Genomic DNA, 16327 nt, shown 5'->3' with positions numbered 1-16327 from the left:
CCTCGCTCCCCACCTTACATGACCATTGGTGACAATCTTCCCATCAGACATCCAACGCCAGAAGATTACAACGCAGCTATCAAAATGGATTCTGAATATGCAAAGACTTCTCGAAATCAAGCACCACCACTGTCACCAACGCCAGCTGCCAACTTAGTTGGTCATCACCCAGATGGCGCTCTTCGTGAATTGACAATGGAATACACTACGCCGGGGGCATTGACTGAGAAGATGATTACGCTCGCGAATACTGATGGAAGCTACACGGCGATGCACTCCACGCCACCGATGAGAGATGGCATTTCGATGAGCGAGGATGACCACTGCAACTTTGAACACCAAGGCAGCAGGTCTGCTAGAAACGCGAGACCAGTGTTTGAACCGTATGAGCTCGAAGCCGTGCCATCAAGAATTGCTAGCGAGGGCATCAAGGCCTTCTCTGATGAATTTTTGGGCAAATCACACGATCGAGGCAAGGAGCGCGATGGCCGGATATCCAGACATTCGACAGCCCGTCCCAGACCGGGCAAAGGTGTGGGAACTGCTCCAGCAACAGCAATTCGCCATCCGAAAGCCTCGGAGGCGACCAGCGAGAAGCGACACAGACCCGACAAAGGATCTAACAGCGATCCTTTTCTGGGCACCGGAAGATCCATGAATAACTTTCTTAGCCTCACCAGCACCACGACATCGACGTCGACCACTGGCCCGCTCAGCGAAAGCCCCTTGCTCCTACGCAGCAGCCAGCTCGGTGGCACGCCAGGACTCTTGAACCTACATGACGCCTACGAAGAGGTTGTCTCGCTCCTGAACACACTGAAGACCATGCAGAGAAAGCAAACGAAAAACGAGGTGGATGTTGCTTTGAGGAAGTGCCAAGAAGACTTGAAGGGGCGATCCAAGGACAAGACGATCGGGACAGCGGAAGCGAACATACTGGACCGCGAAGCGGCGAGAATTGGTCGTGCCAGAGACGAGGCGAGCAAGCAGACCCCGAAATCTGACATGGCGTCCAGCCCAGGGGAGGATGCAGTCTTTGAAGCGAGTCTACGCCTGGCATTGACAAAGCTCATCAGAGACGCTCGTGCCGCACTGGAGGCCGTGGCTCAGGAGAAGAGTAACACTGCATCCGCTTCACGGTCGACGCCTCGATACCATGCGTTCCCTGGTGCTGAAAATTATCGGCTGAAAGCAATTAATCTCGAGAAACGGACGTTGGAAGATCAAATGGAACGCCTGAGTGCAGAACAGGAGCAGGCAAGCAAGGAGAACTCAGATCTGAATAGCATCTTGGAACAGCTCAAAGGTCATCGACAGGAGGAGCCGATGGGTACATTGGGCCCGTGGGGAAAGGAATGGAACTGTGATAGCAGGAGAGGTGTGTGAGATGCGCAGCAGCATGGCAGGAGAGCCAGTCCAGTTGAGTTCCGAGATATGGGAGACGTTCAATAGTGGGTTGTGGCGGGCAAAGGATCACAGCACGACCATTCGAGATTGGCCGAAGAAACGGTGGCATACGAAGGTGAAAATTAGGATAGATCAGCGGTGAACATTTGAACATTGCGAGTATGTGTTTTCGTTGATGTCTCGGACAATGTGGTAGACGAAGATATAAGCGTGGTGGAGAGGGTGAGGTGCAACTGAATGTGAATGCTGGGAGTGCTTACCTCAGCGGCCATCGACCCCTAGGCACTCCCAGGCTGCACAGGGGCTCCCCTTGCAGCAATTTGACGGCGGGCGGCCTTGCAGCAGCTGATCGTGTCCTCAAAACCGACCTTCGTCTTGCGCTCGTCCCAACCCTGCCAGCCAGCGCATATCACCGCCGACAACCACTACTTCATTCACGTCGCTCCTTTCCTCAGCCCACTTTTCTTCCAAAGGCAACTATTCGATCCCCGAACCGCCCTCCCAATCGATCAACAATCCCTTCCAAAAAGCATCATTCATCGCGAACAAGATGACGCGCGCCCAGCAGACCATCTCCATCGCCCTGCTCGTGAGCTCGGTGCGTTTGTCCAACCCCCATGCGCCCCCAAATGCCCTGTGCATAAGCCAGCAATCACCAAGGCTAGAGCAACATACTAACCAGACAAACGAAAATAGGTCTACCTGGCGCTCTACCTCAACCTGATCCCCCTCCCCGCCGTCGTCCAGACCGAGATCGTGCCCATCCTGCCCTTCTGGGCCCTCGTCTCCCTCGGCGCCTACCTGCTCGTCCGCCTCGGCTGGGGCGTCCTGACCTTCAACGACACCCCCGAGGCGCACGAGGAGCTGATGAGCGAGATCGAGGTGGCCAAGGTGGAGCTGCGGAAGCTGGGCGTCACTGTGGACTAAGGGGTACGGATGACGAGGAGCACGAGGATGCATTTGGAGACTGCCCTTTATACACAGCTCTTGCTCTGTCCGCTTTTGAGCAGTGCTTTGGGCTTTGAAAGTGCCCAACATTTCGGGGTGATATACGAGGCTGGGAAGGTACACGCCTACCAATGTTGAGCTCGCCTACGCCGAGAGCTCGGAGGGCCCTGTCAGGCACAAATGCGCAGTTGAGACTCGCGTGTGTCGGGAGGAAATATTATCAGACGGACGTCATATTTCTGATCATACGCCCCAAGATACAAATAATAATATCACAAGACGCGCACTATCGCGCTGCGTCTCCCGACCTGGCTGTTTGTAGCGAATTGCTCCTCCCTTGACATCCAACATGCTACAGTGTTTCCACATGGGTCTGCGATCGCAGAGACCCAATGGCCGGATTCCTGTACGGCTTTAAAACCCTGGAACAGTCCCTGCCATCTACCCGTGCTGCACGGTTACTGCATTGGATCCCCCGTTTAAGGACCTGGCTCACCCGCCAAAAGGGCCACGACCGTCTTAACTGCCGTCAAAGGGTCCTCGCCACCTTGTACAAGTTTGTCAAACAACATGGGTATTCCAGCAATGCTTTTGCGATTATCAGATGCTTGCCCTGTAGAGAATCCATGTCAGCTCCATTGGTTCCAAAGAACGACAAAACCGTGGCCAAGATTGTAGAGAATAGAGGCACTTACATTTTCCCGGGACGCCAACCTCCACACCAAGCTTGCTCCTCGCCTCACCAGTCCAGTCAAACTCAATGCCCCAGCTGACGCGCAACTCCGACGCTGCGCTGGCGCCCTCCTCGGCAAGGCAGGGCACGCTCAGGTCCATGGTCGCCCTGCCCATGTGCGGCAGCAAATCTGCCTTGGAGAGCATCATGCCCTCCAGGGAGCCGCCCGCCGAGTCGGCAGATTCGAAACTGCCGCCGACATCATCCGTCTCTCCCCGTGCTCGCCTCTTCCGCCTTTTCTTCGTCCTCATAGCTCTCACAACGTCCAGGAGCCCGTCTTTGGCTTCTGGTCCGAGCTGCTTCTCCAGCGCGTGCCAGACCTTGGCCCTTTTCAGCGCGACCCGGTACCATTCGCTCATAGCCCATGCAAGCATACTGACGTTCCGTGTGAGCGCGCTATGTTGTGGCGCCTTGCGGGTGATACTATTGACGAAGGGCTGGAGCTCGCCCACGGCGGCGGGGTCGAGCCTGGGCACGGCGAGGGACGACACTGCGAGGGTGCGGGTGTTGACTGTCATATCTATGCGCGCTACGAAAAGGCCAGGTGGGGTGGCAGAGCCGACGCGGATTATGAGCTTTTTCAGCATGGGCTCTCCTTGGTCAGAGGGGGCGGAGATGGTAATGGACTTCGAGGTGAAGGTCAGAGGCGCGAAGACTTGAAGATAGGGGAGCTCATCTGCGGCGGACATCGGTATCGGATGGTGAGATATTGGAGGAGGCTCGGGCTTTTCCTTCTCTTGTGGTATTGGGGGTGGGAGAAAGGCCGACGAGGATCCATTGAACCCCAACATTGCGATGGGGTCCATCGCTGTCTCGAGCCATTGTGAAGTTGGATCAGGCTCTTGGTCCTTCTGCCCAGGGAGAAGATGTCGGCGGAACAGGTCTAATATGTCGCTGCTATCCGCGGATGAAGATACTCCTTGAGCCGCAGCCTGGTTCTCCCTCGTAGCCAGTTCAAGGTCCGCCTCTAGCTGCGCGACCTCCCGCAACAGCGCATCGCGTTCTCTCTCCTTTTCCGCGAGTGGGTTCAGCCGTATACTCCGGCGCGGATGTGTCCCCGGCGCGAACTCGCTCTTTGACTTCTCACTCTGGTCTTTCGAAGGCTGTGATGTCGGTTGGTCCTTTTCGACAATTTGTACCGGACTTCCGCGTCTTGCGACACGAAATACTCTGGGTTTCTGCGACTCTTTCTGCGGTGGGCCATCACCATCTCGTGACGTTACTTTGGACGGCGACTCTTCCCGCGCACGTCCTCCAACATTGCCCTGACGGCGTCTCTTAGACGGCGTGTTATGTATTCCCGATGGTGGAGTGCTCACCACAGGATCGTTACGGTGAGGTGTAGGCGGCAATTCGGGCTCTTGGGGAACAACGACTGGGAGAACGCCAGTGTTGAGAGGCGAACGATGCAGTGCGCGCCCGATGAAAGGGTTGAACAGGTCTTCCTCATGCTCGGGTGCAGGAGGTGGCAGTGGCCGTGGTTGGGGTCGACTGGGTGAGCGCCGGGCTGGTTGTGCGCCGAGGGTGGTGCCGCCAGCCCTCCTCACTGGTGACCGCGATCCTGACCTCTCTTGATTTCCGCCGGCATCGGATGGCGCGCTGTGAGCTGTCACAGCTGCATAAGGTTGCTGGGAAGCTGGAGACGACGCGGTGCCATCTCCCTCAGAGTGGTGTTCGAGCTGTGCAGTCAGGGCGTTCGAGAGGTCGGCCTCATCGTCAGGGGATTCTGGTTGCGACGCGGGTAGTTCCTCCGCTCGAATCGAAGCGGGCTCGCGTCTGGTTAGGCTTGACCTTGTGGGAGACTCGGACGTTGCTCGTGGTTCCGTTGGCTGCTGCTGCGGTGGAGGGTCTGGCGGGGTGGTGGACTCGACGGGGACAGAAGATGTTGGAGATGTTTTGCGCCTCTTGGGCGCCGATGACTCCATTACCGGACAAAGATGCTGGACATCAGATCATCATGGACATTATACTGGGAGTTTGACGCGCTTTGGCGGTTGCGACGCGTATCAATGGGAGGTGTCGCAAGCTGTTCAGGGTTCTCGGCGCGTGTTTTCGGGAGCATCATATGGAAATTCCCCAACTCGGCTGCTGTTTACTTTGGTCCACAATCTGCGAAGCTCGGGCCAACAGATCTCGCAAGGGGCCCTTGTTGTCTGGCATGCCTGGTCATGATTTGGGGAGAACTTTACAGGCCCAAGACATTGACTTAGGAACCACGAGGCTGTTCACTGGCTTGCGCCTCAATTATGCTCGAATGGATTAAACGTATGTAAACACAATCTAGCTGTTTTCCCGAGCGTTTTGAATTTGTTTACACTTACAGCCTTGAACTGAGATCGTGCTGCGCATGTCTGCTGTGAATGCTATTAACCCCGGATTATTCCCATCATGACGTTTTTTGCCGATCGAGAAATTTGTCCTGGGGCTTTGCCCGTCGACGTCAGACCAATTGCGGCTCTGGCATCGGCAAGCTTGGCCCCTGTTTTTTCCTGCTCCTTCTTCCGACCTCACCTCGTCGCCCACGATAGACTAGACTAGTCTTGACGACACCTCATACTCCTCTTCTCTTGCACATCATTCTCACGCACTGCTGCGCATCTCATCTCCTCCTCTTGCATCACGACGTAAGTCCCCCTGCTGCCCATCTGCAGCAGCCATGTCGTCCTCCGTCAGAACAATGCTCTTCAACCCCCGGCCCTTGCGGTCGCTGGTTGCGACAAGTCGAACCCATCGCGCCTACGCAACCATCCCCACCAAGAACCCAACCCCTTCGCCACCAAAGGAGGACTCGAAAGAGCAGGCCATGCCCATAGGACGCTTCTACGAGGCAATCCTCAACACGCCCCAGCCCATTCCCGATGTCAAGCCCGAGGAGCCCGCCAGCTCTGTCAAGGCCGCCCAAGAGGAGGAGTCCACCAAGGAGCCAGCCAAGCGCGGTCGCAAGCCCAAGGCAAAGGCTGAGCCAGCTGCTACTGCCACTGCCGGCACCAGTCCCACAGCTTCGCCAGCAGCCAACCTCAAGGAGACAGCCAAGGAGGCCGCCGCCAAGAACTCCTCTCCGTCCTCTTCCTCCCCACCCCCTTCGGTAAGACACGTTTGACCCCCCGCATGACCTAGTCCATGCGCACCATGACTCACCAGATTTTATGGCCATAGTAGATAGGGACATCGCCGCCCGTCCCCACGCCGCCGCCCACGCAATCAAGCAGCGAGGACAAGGCCAAGGTAATATTCGGGTCGCGCCTCGCCGGGCCGGCCGAGCGAGCCGAGCAACTGGCACGGCTGCGCGCGAAAAGCACCCTCGTCGCGGGGGTCCTGGTGCCGCCGAAGCCAGAGGAGCCGGACAATTGCTGCATGAGCGGGTGTGTCAACTGCGTCTGGGACCGGTACCGCGATGAGATGGAGGACTGGGCGCTTGCGGATGCGGAGGCGAAGACGAAACTAGCGGCAGAGAAGGCGGCAGAGGCAGAGGCTAATGCTGGTGTTGATGCGGGCGTGAGTGCGGATTCGACGACGACGACGAGACCACCGGCAACTTCTGCGGTAGATCACACTGCTGTTAGCATGGATGACGACGGGGGTGGATCGGATACCAACTGGGACGTTCCTCCCGCTTCACCTTCGCCCAAAATTGCTAAGGACTTTTGGGACGATGACTTGTACAAAAACGTGCCGGTCGGCATCAGGGAGTTTATGAAGCAAGAGAAGAGGCTAAAAGAGAAGCATTCTCGCGAAGGCACCTCGGGGGGTTGATATTATCTATCATGCTAATAGAGTGCTGCTTTAGGCCGAGTTTATGTGTGTTTCCAATGCGTATGTGGTTGATGCCTGCTGTGTACTCGAACTTACATTTCCATCTTCGTGGTGGTAGTCCTCACTGATTGGCTTTCTTTTGTTCCGTTTCCATGTAGTCAATATTTTCTGCCCTGTATAAAGTCTTTCATCCGAATTATTGCTGCGGTAGATTTTGCTGCATTTGATGCTGCCCAGCTTGAAAATTTGTTTACTCACTCAGGTTATAGGAAATCTATGGGCACTTATTCTCATTGTCAATTCGAACTGGGGATGATTAGAACTCGAGTGGAAAGCATTGGCTCTTTGGGTAAAAGCAGGCCAGTCACGGTGTCAGGGAAACGGTCCAGCAAGACGGTCCGAATCACATTCCGTTTAAACCACGATCAGTGACGGTCAGGTTACCAATGTGGGTACTGCGGCTTTGGATGAGGCGACGGGGTATGCCATCAGGAAGAGAACATGTCTATGTCTTTGTCAGTGCTTTACAAGTGTTTTCGTCGTTGGCCTGGGTCTGGCCTCAGGTGAGACTCAAGGCTTTCAGGGAGTCGGTCCTTTCTGTGAAGACACTTCATTTTGGCTGGATGATAAGGCATCTCATTTGCATAGCGGGAGGCAGAACGGGGCTAAAGCGACGGCTTCTGCCCATCACTATCAGGTGAGAGCCAGCAAGGTGTATGTGCTATGGCTTGGGGCTGCGATTTCTTATCGAGTATACAGACAACAGGGCTATGGCCTGCAGATGGAGCTGCGCATCGACCTACGCTGGACTTGCGGATTGGGCTGTTGTGTTAGCGGGTAACGGCTACCTGATGGCCTTGGTTGGATACTTTTCGCACGGGGTGGAATCCCCCACGGCCGTCTCTCTGTTGTTTTCATCTCAACCTTTCTGACAAAGATGGACATCTTTCTGGATCTGAAAACCATCACTATTTTCTAGGTTCCTTATACATCAGGCACACGGAGAATCACCTACCAAGGTGAGGGTACCGTGGGCATTGACATCACACTTTCCTCCTTCACCTCGGCGTCACCTTGTCAACCATCACTTTTGGACTTCGAAATTCCACGACAACTTTTTTCTCATCACCATTCCACAACACTCTTGATACCATCACCACCGACAGGTGAAGCACATTCATTCCATCGGAACAGGCAAACTCTTTCGTTTGGTCGAAATACACTCGACTTCCTCCTTCTCGTCCTCGTCCTGATTTTGCAGGCTTTGCAATTCACCTATCGCAATTCGAATCGCGACTCAACCTCACTTTCACGAAGCACAGAAGCGCAAGCCATGATGAGCGACCTAAGCGGCGGGTTTGCGCCGCAACAAAATGACGAACGTTTGAGCCTCGACATTGACAGTAGCAGTCCGAGCAACGCCATGATCAATCCTGCGAACACTTCGGCTTCGACAGTCGACCAATCCCCCATTACAAGTCATAGCAGCGGTCCACCCAGCAGTCACTTCACTTCCAGCGCATCTGCTGTTCAGGCTCGCGATACTGCCGCTTCCCATTGCGACCTTCCTAGCGATCTAGCGCACTCCGGCGAGCGCGCGATGTTAGAAGCTCGAAGCGACAATCAGCAACGCAAGCTCAATCCAATGGCGATTGATTTTATCCTCAACAGCGATTCTACTGGACACACAAGCGAGGGAAACGACACTTCTACTCAACCCCCGATTGAGGGAAATGACAATGGCACAACGAAACAAACAGAATCGTGCAAGTGCAGTCTGTCGCATTGGACCCTGGGACGTCTTGAAATCTTCGACTCCACCATTCAAAAACAGATCGGAACTCATAAGGAATCGATCAATAAAGTTCTAGCGAGCGCATCCGACAGAGCTCCAGCCAATATGAATGATTCTCTTCCATACGAATCGGAATTTACGCTCGTTATGGGCTTGAGCGAAGAGAAAGTCACCACTGTGCGGAATCTCAGAGCCAGACTTCGTGACGCGAAACGCGAGTCGGTGCACATTTTTCAGCATGCAGAGAAGAGAGAGGAGGCGGAAGCAAAGGCTAAGAAGAAACCGATGAAATTCATTGTGAGCGGATCCAAGTCAACGATTTACGACATTCCCGAGAGCTTCGGCTCCTTTGTACTCAAGGTCGGTTCACTGCCACATATCAACCAAGAGCGACTGAATCATCGTCGCGTTACGCAAGCGCAGGAAAAGTATGGCGCTTTAGTTTGGGCTGGTCCGGACACATCCAGATTCAAAATGCTACTTGTGCCCCACATCATGAAAAGTATACCGACAGGATGGGTGGCGCACAGTGTCCCCGGCCTTCTCAGGCCTTCCAAAGATCTTGACCCACGTATTCAGGTGTTCTACAAGCAGGACGGCGACCGCATAGCCATCGACAATGATGAGAGGGCCGATGGTACGACTGGCATTGTCATGTCCCGGATCAAAGACCTCGAAGAAACCACCCGCAGAAAGATTCTTCAAAATTACTGCAACATCGAGCAGTCACAAGTGGAAGAGGTCTTGAGCTTGAACGACCACTGCCTTGTCCGCGTCTTACTTGGCAGGAGATTCGACGACGACGACGACGACGAGGAGTCAGATGATGCTATGGAATCCGTCTCGGGGAACGCCGTGGACGATGACGTGGAGATGGCCTCAGTTGACACCTCGGACTGTGAGCCTCCCTCTCTCTTAAACATTCCGGGATATCTCGATTTCATCCTTCATGCCTGCAAGAAGGTGCGAGACGGCCCGGAGGCACTTGCGAAACAGATCGCATTCGGCTATGCCCTACTCCATTGGGGAGCTCGCCTCGACGGCCGGGGAATAGAATTTCTCCTGGGCTTGGCCCCACTTGGACGGGGAAAGCGATTGTATATGCTCGACTTCGAAGCCTGCCGTCCACTTGGTGAGTTGACCGCTGCGTGTGTCCGTAACCGACTTATCCCAGCGGCTCTTGATAACGACCCGTACATTCCGCGCGCCTGTTTCGGTGATAGCAATGAAGTCCTAAGACGGGACAGACGTGGGAATCCCCGTATTTTCACAGACAGAAGCGATCGAGTCCACCTGTGGAAGGTATTTGTGAAGCATTACCTTGAGGCCAGCGCAAAGATCTGGGAAGCATCCGACAAGGACTTTGACTCCACTTTGCCTGAGACATTCATCCGGGAGCTCGAGCGCAATTTCTTGGAGCAGAACGAGAATGGGTCAGAGCATGGTGGCCGTGAGCAGGACGGGGAGAACGAAGCCAACAGCCAACAAGACAGTGAGGATGGCGGCAACGACGAAGATGACCCAGCTCAGGCCGACCGTGAGGCCTCTGAGAACAACGACTACGGAAGCGACGAATACAATCCAAATTCGACTGATTCTGAGGACTCGTCAGAAGAAGAGGACAGTGACGATGACGACGACGACGATGTGGACTAGGATACCCACAATCTGTTCTGGTTCGGAACGACTGAGCTCAACTTCGTATGTACAAACCTCTCCGTGCTGCGGCTACCTATCCGTCTTTTTCTAGAATAATCCAGAATACATCGCTTCGGGCTACGTCGCAGGTGACTAACCGCATAACAAAATAGTGCCCACTCCCGCCCGCGAAGCCCATTTTGAAGAAGTCAGCAAGCAGCGACACGTCGACCACGCCGCCGAAGGCCCGCAGTGAGACTAGCCCGCGCAAGGTCACGTTCTGGCGCAACTTACCGTCCTACAAGATGGAGAAGCCGGCGAACGCGCCTTACTGGAAGAGAGGGAGGGCGCGCCAGCCAATCCTTTTGGGATTCCACTAGACCATGTCGTCGGTGGTAGAGTTTTTGTGCGAATTGGAAATTGATCGAATTGGTGGTTAATGCCGGATTGCGATGCCACCAAATGGCAAGATGGTGGCTAATGCCATTGGGTGGCTAATTGATTGGATGGTCTCATTACGCTCTGGAAATTGGCACGCTGCACACGAAAAGCTTTTTCGTTTGGCTTGTTGTGGTGGTGCAGGCCATGTGGTCTTGCTCCGGACCTGGCCTTGTCCCGTCCATGACCATGAGGCTGCATTCAGTTTGAATCCGGTTGTGATTGTTTGTGGCTACTTTACGGAACGTCTCTCTTTCTTTACAAGATGGAGACCAAAAGTTGAATACTTTGGCTTTTTAAATGTGTTCCTTTATTTTGTGTGACTCTATGTGCTTCCCTCCACTATGTAATCCTTTATCAAGCGTTCTCTCCTGTTTTCTTATTCTCTCTGCTTCTGCCCATGGTGGAGATGCCAACATGATACCTGGCCTGCATAGACGAGAAAAGCAGTTCGACCACTAAGCAAGACCAAGCAGGGCCTAGCTCCGGAGGACATTTCAGTGTAGTTTAGGTATAAGCCTTTACAATATTATGTGATCCCGCTGGTGTTCGCAGTGACCGCAACCCGTGAATGGGCCAATCGGCCTATTGGTTCGCCATCGTAGTTCTCAGAGAAGACACTAGCCCGCCCATCTGCAGTATTACTGGCGACTGAAATGAGGCAGACCCTTTTCTGGAGCCCTGCCTAGCAAAACGGATCTATGGGTATAGAGGACGTAGCGTCCCTGGGGCGGGCTTGGGTGAGACAAGGCGGCACCCGAGCCCACTATGCTTGGATCCTCGCGGAGGTTTACGTGAATTGCTATAAGCCAGATCTGCTCTCATATGGCGTGGGGGCGGAAGCAGATCAAAATGGAATCACAACTATGTGAGCTTCCTCCGGTCGCGTATCTGCCGGCTCTCAAGACTGAGATGGAACAGGTTTCTGGGGACGAGTGCATCACAAAATTCTGAGGACATAACTTTGAAATGTTTCTCAACTCTTCGTCATTCGGTTCTAGGTCAGCAAATGTGCCCTTGAGTCGCCTCTTCAGCTCTGTTTCGTTTTCCTCATTCCTGCAGTGATCCAATCCCATCGCTATGCAACCGTCCCAGCCAAGCTGAAGTATTGTCATGTTGCCGCTCAAAAGTCCACTCATTCAGTTGCCCATGCAAACAAGCCGCCCATCCCTTTCCTGGCTCTTATATATGCCGAATATGTCACCCACAAGGAAATAGATCATACGGACATCACAAACGTTATTGCGCCGCTCCCCAACTGGGCGTCAACTGGGGGGTGGCCTGGGGCAGAGTTGCCCTTCTAATGCCAAAAAGAACTTGACGAGCAGGCGCGCGCACGCTCGCTCGCTCGCTCTTCAGTGTGTGGCCCGTCCTCATGAGGAGCCATTGGCCTGCTTCGCCTTCATCTGCCTGGAGAGCTCGTCGTGCTCCTCGATGTCCTCGGCCTCCCAGGGGTAGCAGATCCACTCGTCGCCGACGGTGCGCGCGGCCATGTAGCGGCCGTTGTCCATCATCTCCGCGGGGAGGGTGCCCTTCTTTTGCTTGTTCTTGTTCTGTGTGTTTTTGGGCGCAACTGGTCAGTCCCAGCTCCAAAGCATTTACCAACGTAACAGTGTCGCGTTCAGGGGGGCAGGGAGGGTGAGGGGGGCGACTTACGTGCAGCACAAAGATGCTAAACTCGGTCTTGGCGTCCTCGCCCTCGAGGCCGAGCTTCTGGCGGGCGGCCTCGACGTCCTTCTCGAGCTCCTTGACGGCGTACTCGAGGGTGGTGCGGGTGTCGTCGACCTCGTCGACGATGAGGATCTTCTTGCCGATGAGGTTCTTCATCTCGCCGAGGCTGGTCAGGTCGAGCCACTGGGTGCGGGTGACCTTCTTGCCGGGCTCCTCGACGACGGTGTCGCTGAGGGTCTCGTAGAGCGACAGGCCGATGGCCTGGATGGGGATGTTGGGGCTGCCGGTCTTCTTGAGGAACGAGCGCAGGATGCGGGCGGGCACGTAGCCGCCGCCGCCGATGGCGATCATGAGGTGGGGCTTGAAGTTGTCGAGGATGTGGGCGGCGGACTCCTGACAGAGCTTGTGGACCTGGAAGTGGGAGGGGGCACAGGAGTTAGAAACATGGGTTTTTTCTTGGTTGCGGTGTGCTCGTTCTCGCGGCGAGCGCGAGCGCCGTGTTGGTTCTGGACGGCGTGTGCGTTTTGGGGCGGTGGCCTGGGCGAAGCCTAGGGAGTACACAGTATACACACATCATTGTAGGTGACGTAGAGCTTCTCGACCATGTTGGGCGGTGGGTTGCTGCAGGTAGCGAGCCGTTTGTCGAGTCGGGTGGGTGCAGATGTCTCGGGCGCGTGCAAATGCAGGTGAGAGTTTATGGGCGCGGAGGTACGGGGACGGGCGCACGCAGCGAATAAGCAGATGTGCTGCAGTACTGTATTATGGTGGTGGGGTTGGAGGGGTTCGATGATGAGGAGAATATGAGAATACAAGAGTGAAGTTAGGGAGGGAAAAAGGAAAGAGAAAAAAGAAAAAGACTACAGGTAGAGAAATCAACAGCACGGGAAAATATCTGGCAAAAAAATTCCAAGGGTCCCATCCGTCTCGTCGCCTGGTCTCATGGGATGGGGGAAAATTTGCCTGGTCTGGCGCCAGTCCATAGCCAAGTCCAGTCCAGTCCAATCCAGTCCCAGTCCAGTCCAGTCATTCAGATTCAGTCAGTCACCCAACCCCGCGGTGCTGGGCCATGGGCCGTGGGCCGTCCGTCGCATGTATTGTAGTATTGTACCCCACGTGTGCCTCTTGGGCCTTCATGCTTTCTTCATGCACGCAATGCAACCTTGTACAAGCGCGGAACCCCGCAGTCAGCAGCACAGCAGCACAGCAGCCAGCAGTCAGACGTGTTTCCCCGAGCAAGCAAGGAAGCAAGCAGTTTCATCATTGCTACCCGCGTAAAAGTAAAGTGTGTGCTGTGTACCAACTTGACGCCGTTAGCGACAGGTCACATCTGACTCTGACTGCCCTGAGGCGGCTCCACGCTTCTTGATTGACTTGACTTGACTTGACAATTCGACTGTCAGTCTGAGTGAGTCCATTATGAGTGGCTACTGTAACAAAGAGTTATTGATGGGTCTACAGCGTAATCTGTACAGGAGGAGCTTGCTCCCAGTCCACCCTAAAGAATCCTACGCTATAAGCCAGACTGCGTAAGAGCCGACAACAGGCTGCCCTGGCATTTCTACAGCCATTGGATATCTCGAACTTCATCAATTCCATTCTTCATCTCTTTGAAGTTTCTACGGTTGCACGCCATTGGAAACTTTTCCTCTGGCAACCCTTTAAGCCGCCTTGAACCACACGTCTCCACCGGTCTATCCACCTGCGACCCACCAACACTAACGGAGACGGCCGCCCTCCGAGTCGCATCGGAAACCCCCAGCCAGTCGAGCACTCGCATGTCGGCCCCGCGGCGTGACCGGATCGGAGCATCAACGACCCACTTATCACCCCGTCCAAAAGTCACACAACGCCGCCGCCGCCCCCGCCGACAATGGACCAGGACAACCCAACCTCCGTCCCAGAGAACCTCAAATCCCGACTCAGGGACTCGTACGACGCCATCGCAGAGGCATACACCCACTGGTCCACCAGAGGTGCCGCCATCCGCCTCTCCTACCTGGACAAGCTCCTCGGCCTGCTCTCCCCTTCGCACAGGGACATCCTCGAGGTAGGATGCGGCGCCGGCATCCCCACGACCGAGAAGCTGCTGGCCCGCAGCCCCCGGTTCCGCATCACCGCCAACGACCTGTCCTCCTCCCAGATCGAGCTGGGCAGGAAGCGCCTGGACGAGGCTTGCAGGGCTGACGCGGACCGGGTGGCCTGGGTCCAGGGCGACATGATGAGCCTCGACTTGCCTGACGCGGCCTTTGATGTGGTGCTCGGCTTCTACTGCATCCAGCACCTGCCCCGGGACGAGCAGGCCGCCATGATCCGCAGGGTCGCGGCCTGGCTCAGGCCGGGGGGCTACATGCTCATCAACTTCCCGGCCAAGGATGATGAGAACGTGGTCATGACCGGCTGGATGGGCGAAAAGGGCTGGGTATACCACAGCGGCTGGGAGGCTGACAGGTACAGGCAGCTGTTGAGGGAGGCGGGCCTGCAGCTGGTCTTGGACGAGGTGAGGCAAGATAATGTCAAGGCAGATTTCTTGTGGGTTGTTGCCAAGAAGCCACAGATTCCAGCGGTATAACTCGGTGAATTAGTCTATATGTTCTTGATACCTCACATGGAGTCGCTTTATTAAGCAACTCATACCACCATCAAACAATGTGTGTCATGATCAAAAGATTCTGTTTCCTCCCTTGGCCAATTGTGTGCTGATCGTAATACTGGTCCTCACGCGCCCCAGATAGATAGTCGGATAGATAGTGGTGGGCTCTCTCTTATTCGGTATTCGGTGTGCAACGTCACACCCCGACTGTCAGCTTTACTATGTCCCAGTCAAAGCGGCCTTCCCTTGCGTAATCCTTCACCGGTGCGGAAGGTAAACCACAGAGAATGGAATGCCAGCGAGGGAGGGCGCAGCAAGGCTCCAGACCTAGTCCAGTCATAACGTGGCTTCGTCTCGGGCCGGTGGTCAGAACTGGGCTTGGGCGTAAAAAGTGGCTTTCCCACATGGCTGTCTTCGAACCCAACAATGAACCACATGAGGCGCGAAGTGCAAGGCTAACGAGTGAGACTTTCCCTGTGCGCTGACCGATAGAATTTCTCCTTTCATTTCCATTTTTGGTTGCCGTCTGCTCTTTCATGTATGATAAGCCCAAATACGATGCTCACCGATCCAGCTCGCTTAATATTTCCCAAGTACAACTACCTCCCAAGCTCGCAATCTTGACTGTCGTCGGGCATCAATTTATCATTCCCGCCATTTCGCAAGCCCTGGAATGCAAGGGCCATCAGAGAGCCGTCATCGGTGACGGTAAGACAATCCGGGCCTACAAGATGTCCTACTCGCAGACGGGGAACTTGTGACTAGTGGGTGACATCGTGCTTGGGATGACTCGGGGTCCTTTGTTCAACGGTAGACCAAATTCAAGTGGAAGTCGCTGTACTTGGTACTATCTTTTCTTTGTCTAATCGCCATCTCTCATTCGCTTGTTACTAAGGCCCAATTCACCATGACTGAGGCTGACTCCGTCCGTGGCTTCCTCTGCGGAGCAGCACAAAAAGCAAGCGTTTCTGAACCGGAAAAAAACATTGGCCTCGTAGACAACATATAAACATCGGAATATAAGCGTTACCAAAAAAAATAATACGCAATGAATGAGGACTTTTCAGCCATTCTGGGCAGAAAAGTGGTTTTGTTGCTCCCGTAATGACTTCTTCAATCCCAGCTCCATCCTGGGCCTACTCCCACGACGTGACCTTTTCCAACCCGGTCTTCTCACATCACACAATTAGGAACGCCAACAAGTCAGAAGTCGCACTCGCCCCAGAGAACTTCCGACCAAACGGGGGCTTCACAGCGGCAACCACCAGATTATTCCCCAACAGCAACAGCAACAGCAACAGCAACAGCAACAGCAACAGCAACAGCAACAGCAACAGCAACAGCAACAGCAACA

At 54.8% G+C, this 16327-nt stretch overlaps 7 protein-coding genes across 7 annotated transcripts; 5 read left to right on the top strand and 2 right to left on the bottom strand.

The window, feature by feature from the left end:
- Positions 1-18: 18 nt before the first annotated feature.
- J7T55_004269 (uncharacterized protein) lies at positions 19-2334 on the top strand (the record flags this gene model as incomplete). Its single annotated transcript, XM_053131904.1, has 4 exons — positions 19-1306; positions 1374-1509; positions 1807-2005; positions 2104-2334. 4 exons carry the CDS (start codon positions 19-21, stop codon positions 2332-2334), a joined length of 1854 nt encoding a protein of 617 aa, XP_052989883.1.
- Positions 2335-2834: 500 nt separating this feature from the next.
- J7T55_004268 (uncharacterized protein) lies at positions 2835-5013 on the bottom strand (the record flags this gene model as incomplete). The annotated part of the gene is made up of 2 exons (XM_053131903.1): positions 2835-2968; positions 3051-5013. The coding sequence occupies 2 exons, from the start codon at positions 5011-5013 to the stop codon at positions 2835-2837; spliced, it is 2097 nt and encodes a 698-aa protein (XP_052989882.1).
- Positions 5014-5744: 731 nt separating this feature from the next.
- On the top strand, positions 5745-6841 carry J7T55_004267 (uncharacterized protein; the record flags this gene model as incomplete). Its single annotated transcript, XM_053131902.1, has 2 exons — positions 5745-6173; positions 6248-6841. The coding sequence occupies 2 exons, from the start codon at positions 5745-5747 to the stop codon at positions 6839-6841; spliced, it is 1023 nt and encodes a 340-aa protein (XP_052989881.1).
- Positions 6842-8174: 1333 nt separating this feature from the next.
- On the top strand, positions 8175-10654 carry J7T55_004266 (exodeoxyribonuclease; the record flags this gene model as incomplete). The annotated part of the gene is made up of 4 exons (XM_053131901.1): positions 8175-9064; positions 9140-9768; positions 9910-10283; positions 10448-10654. 4 exons carry the CDS (start codon positions 8175-8177, stop codon positions 10652-10654), a joined length of 2100 nt encoding a protein of 699 aa, XP_052989880.1.
- A 1431-nt stretch (positions 10655-12085) lies between these two features.
- Positions 12086-12988, bottom strand: J7T55_004265 (hypoxanthine guanine phosphoribosyltransferase; the record flags this gene model as incomplete). Its single annotated transcript, XM_053131900.1, has 3 exons — positions 12086-12265; positions 12369-12794; positions 12956-12988. The coding sequence occupies 3 exons, from the start codon at positions 12986-12988 to the stop codon at positions 12086-12088; spliced, it is 639 nt and encodes a 212-aa protein (XP_052989879.1).
- Positions 12989-14253: 1265 nt separating this feature from the next.
- On the top strand, positions 14254-14952 carry J7T55_004264 (methyltransferase; the record flags this gene model as incomplete). The annotated part of the gene is made up of 1 exon (XM_053131899.1): positions 14254-14952. The coding sequence occupies one exon, from the start codon at positions 14254-14256 to the stop codon at positions 14950-14952; it is 699 nt and encodes a 232-aa protein (XP_052989878.1).
- Positions 14953-16077: 1125 nt separating this feature from the next.
- On the top strand, positions 16078-16327 carry J7T55_004263 (uncharacterized protein; the record flags this gene model as incomplete). Its single annotated transcript, XM_053131897.1, has 1 exon — positions 16078-16327. A coding segment is annotated over one exon (250 nt), but the record flags the coding sequence as incomplete, so codon positions are not given.

This window comes from Diaporthe amygdali (assembly GCF_026229845.1).
Source record: "Diaporthe amygdali strain CAA958 chromosome Unknown NODE_29_length_634662_cov_65_424859, whole genome shotgun sequence".
NCBI classification, from domain to species: domain Eukaryota; kingdom Fungi; phylum Ascomycota; class Sordariomycetes; order Diaporthales; family Diaporthaceae; genus Diaporthe; species Diaporthe amygdali.
The sequence above is the reverse complement of the archived record's forward strand: the minus strand, read 5'-3'. Positions and strand labels throughout refer to the sequence as shown.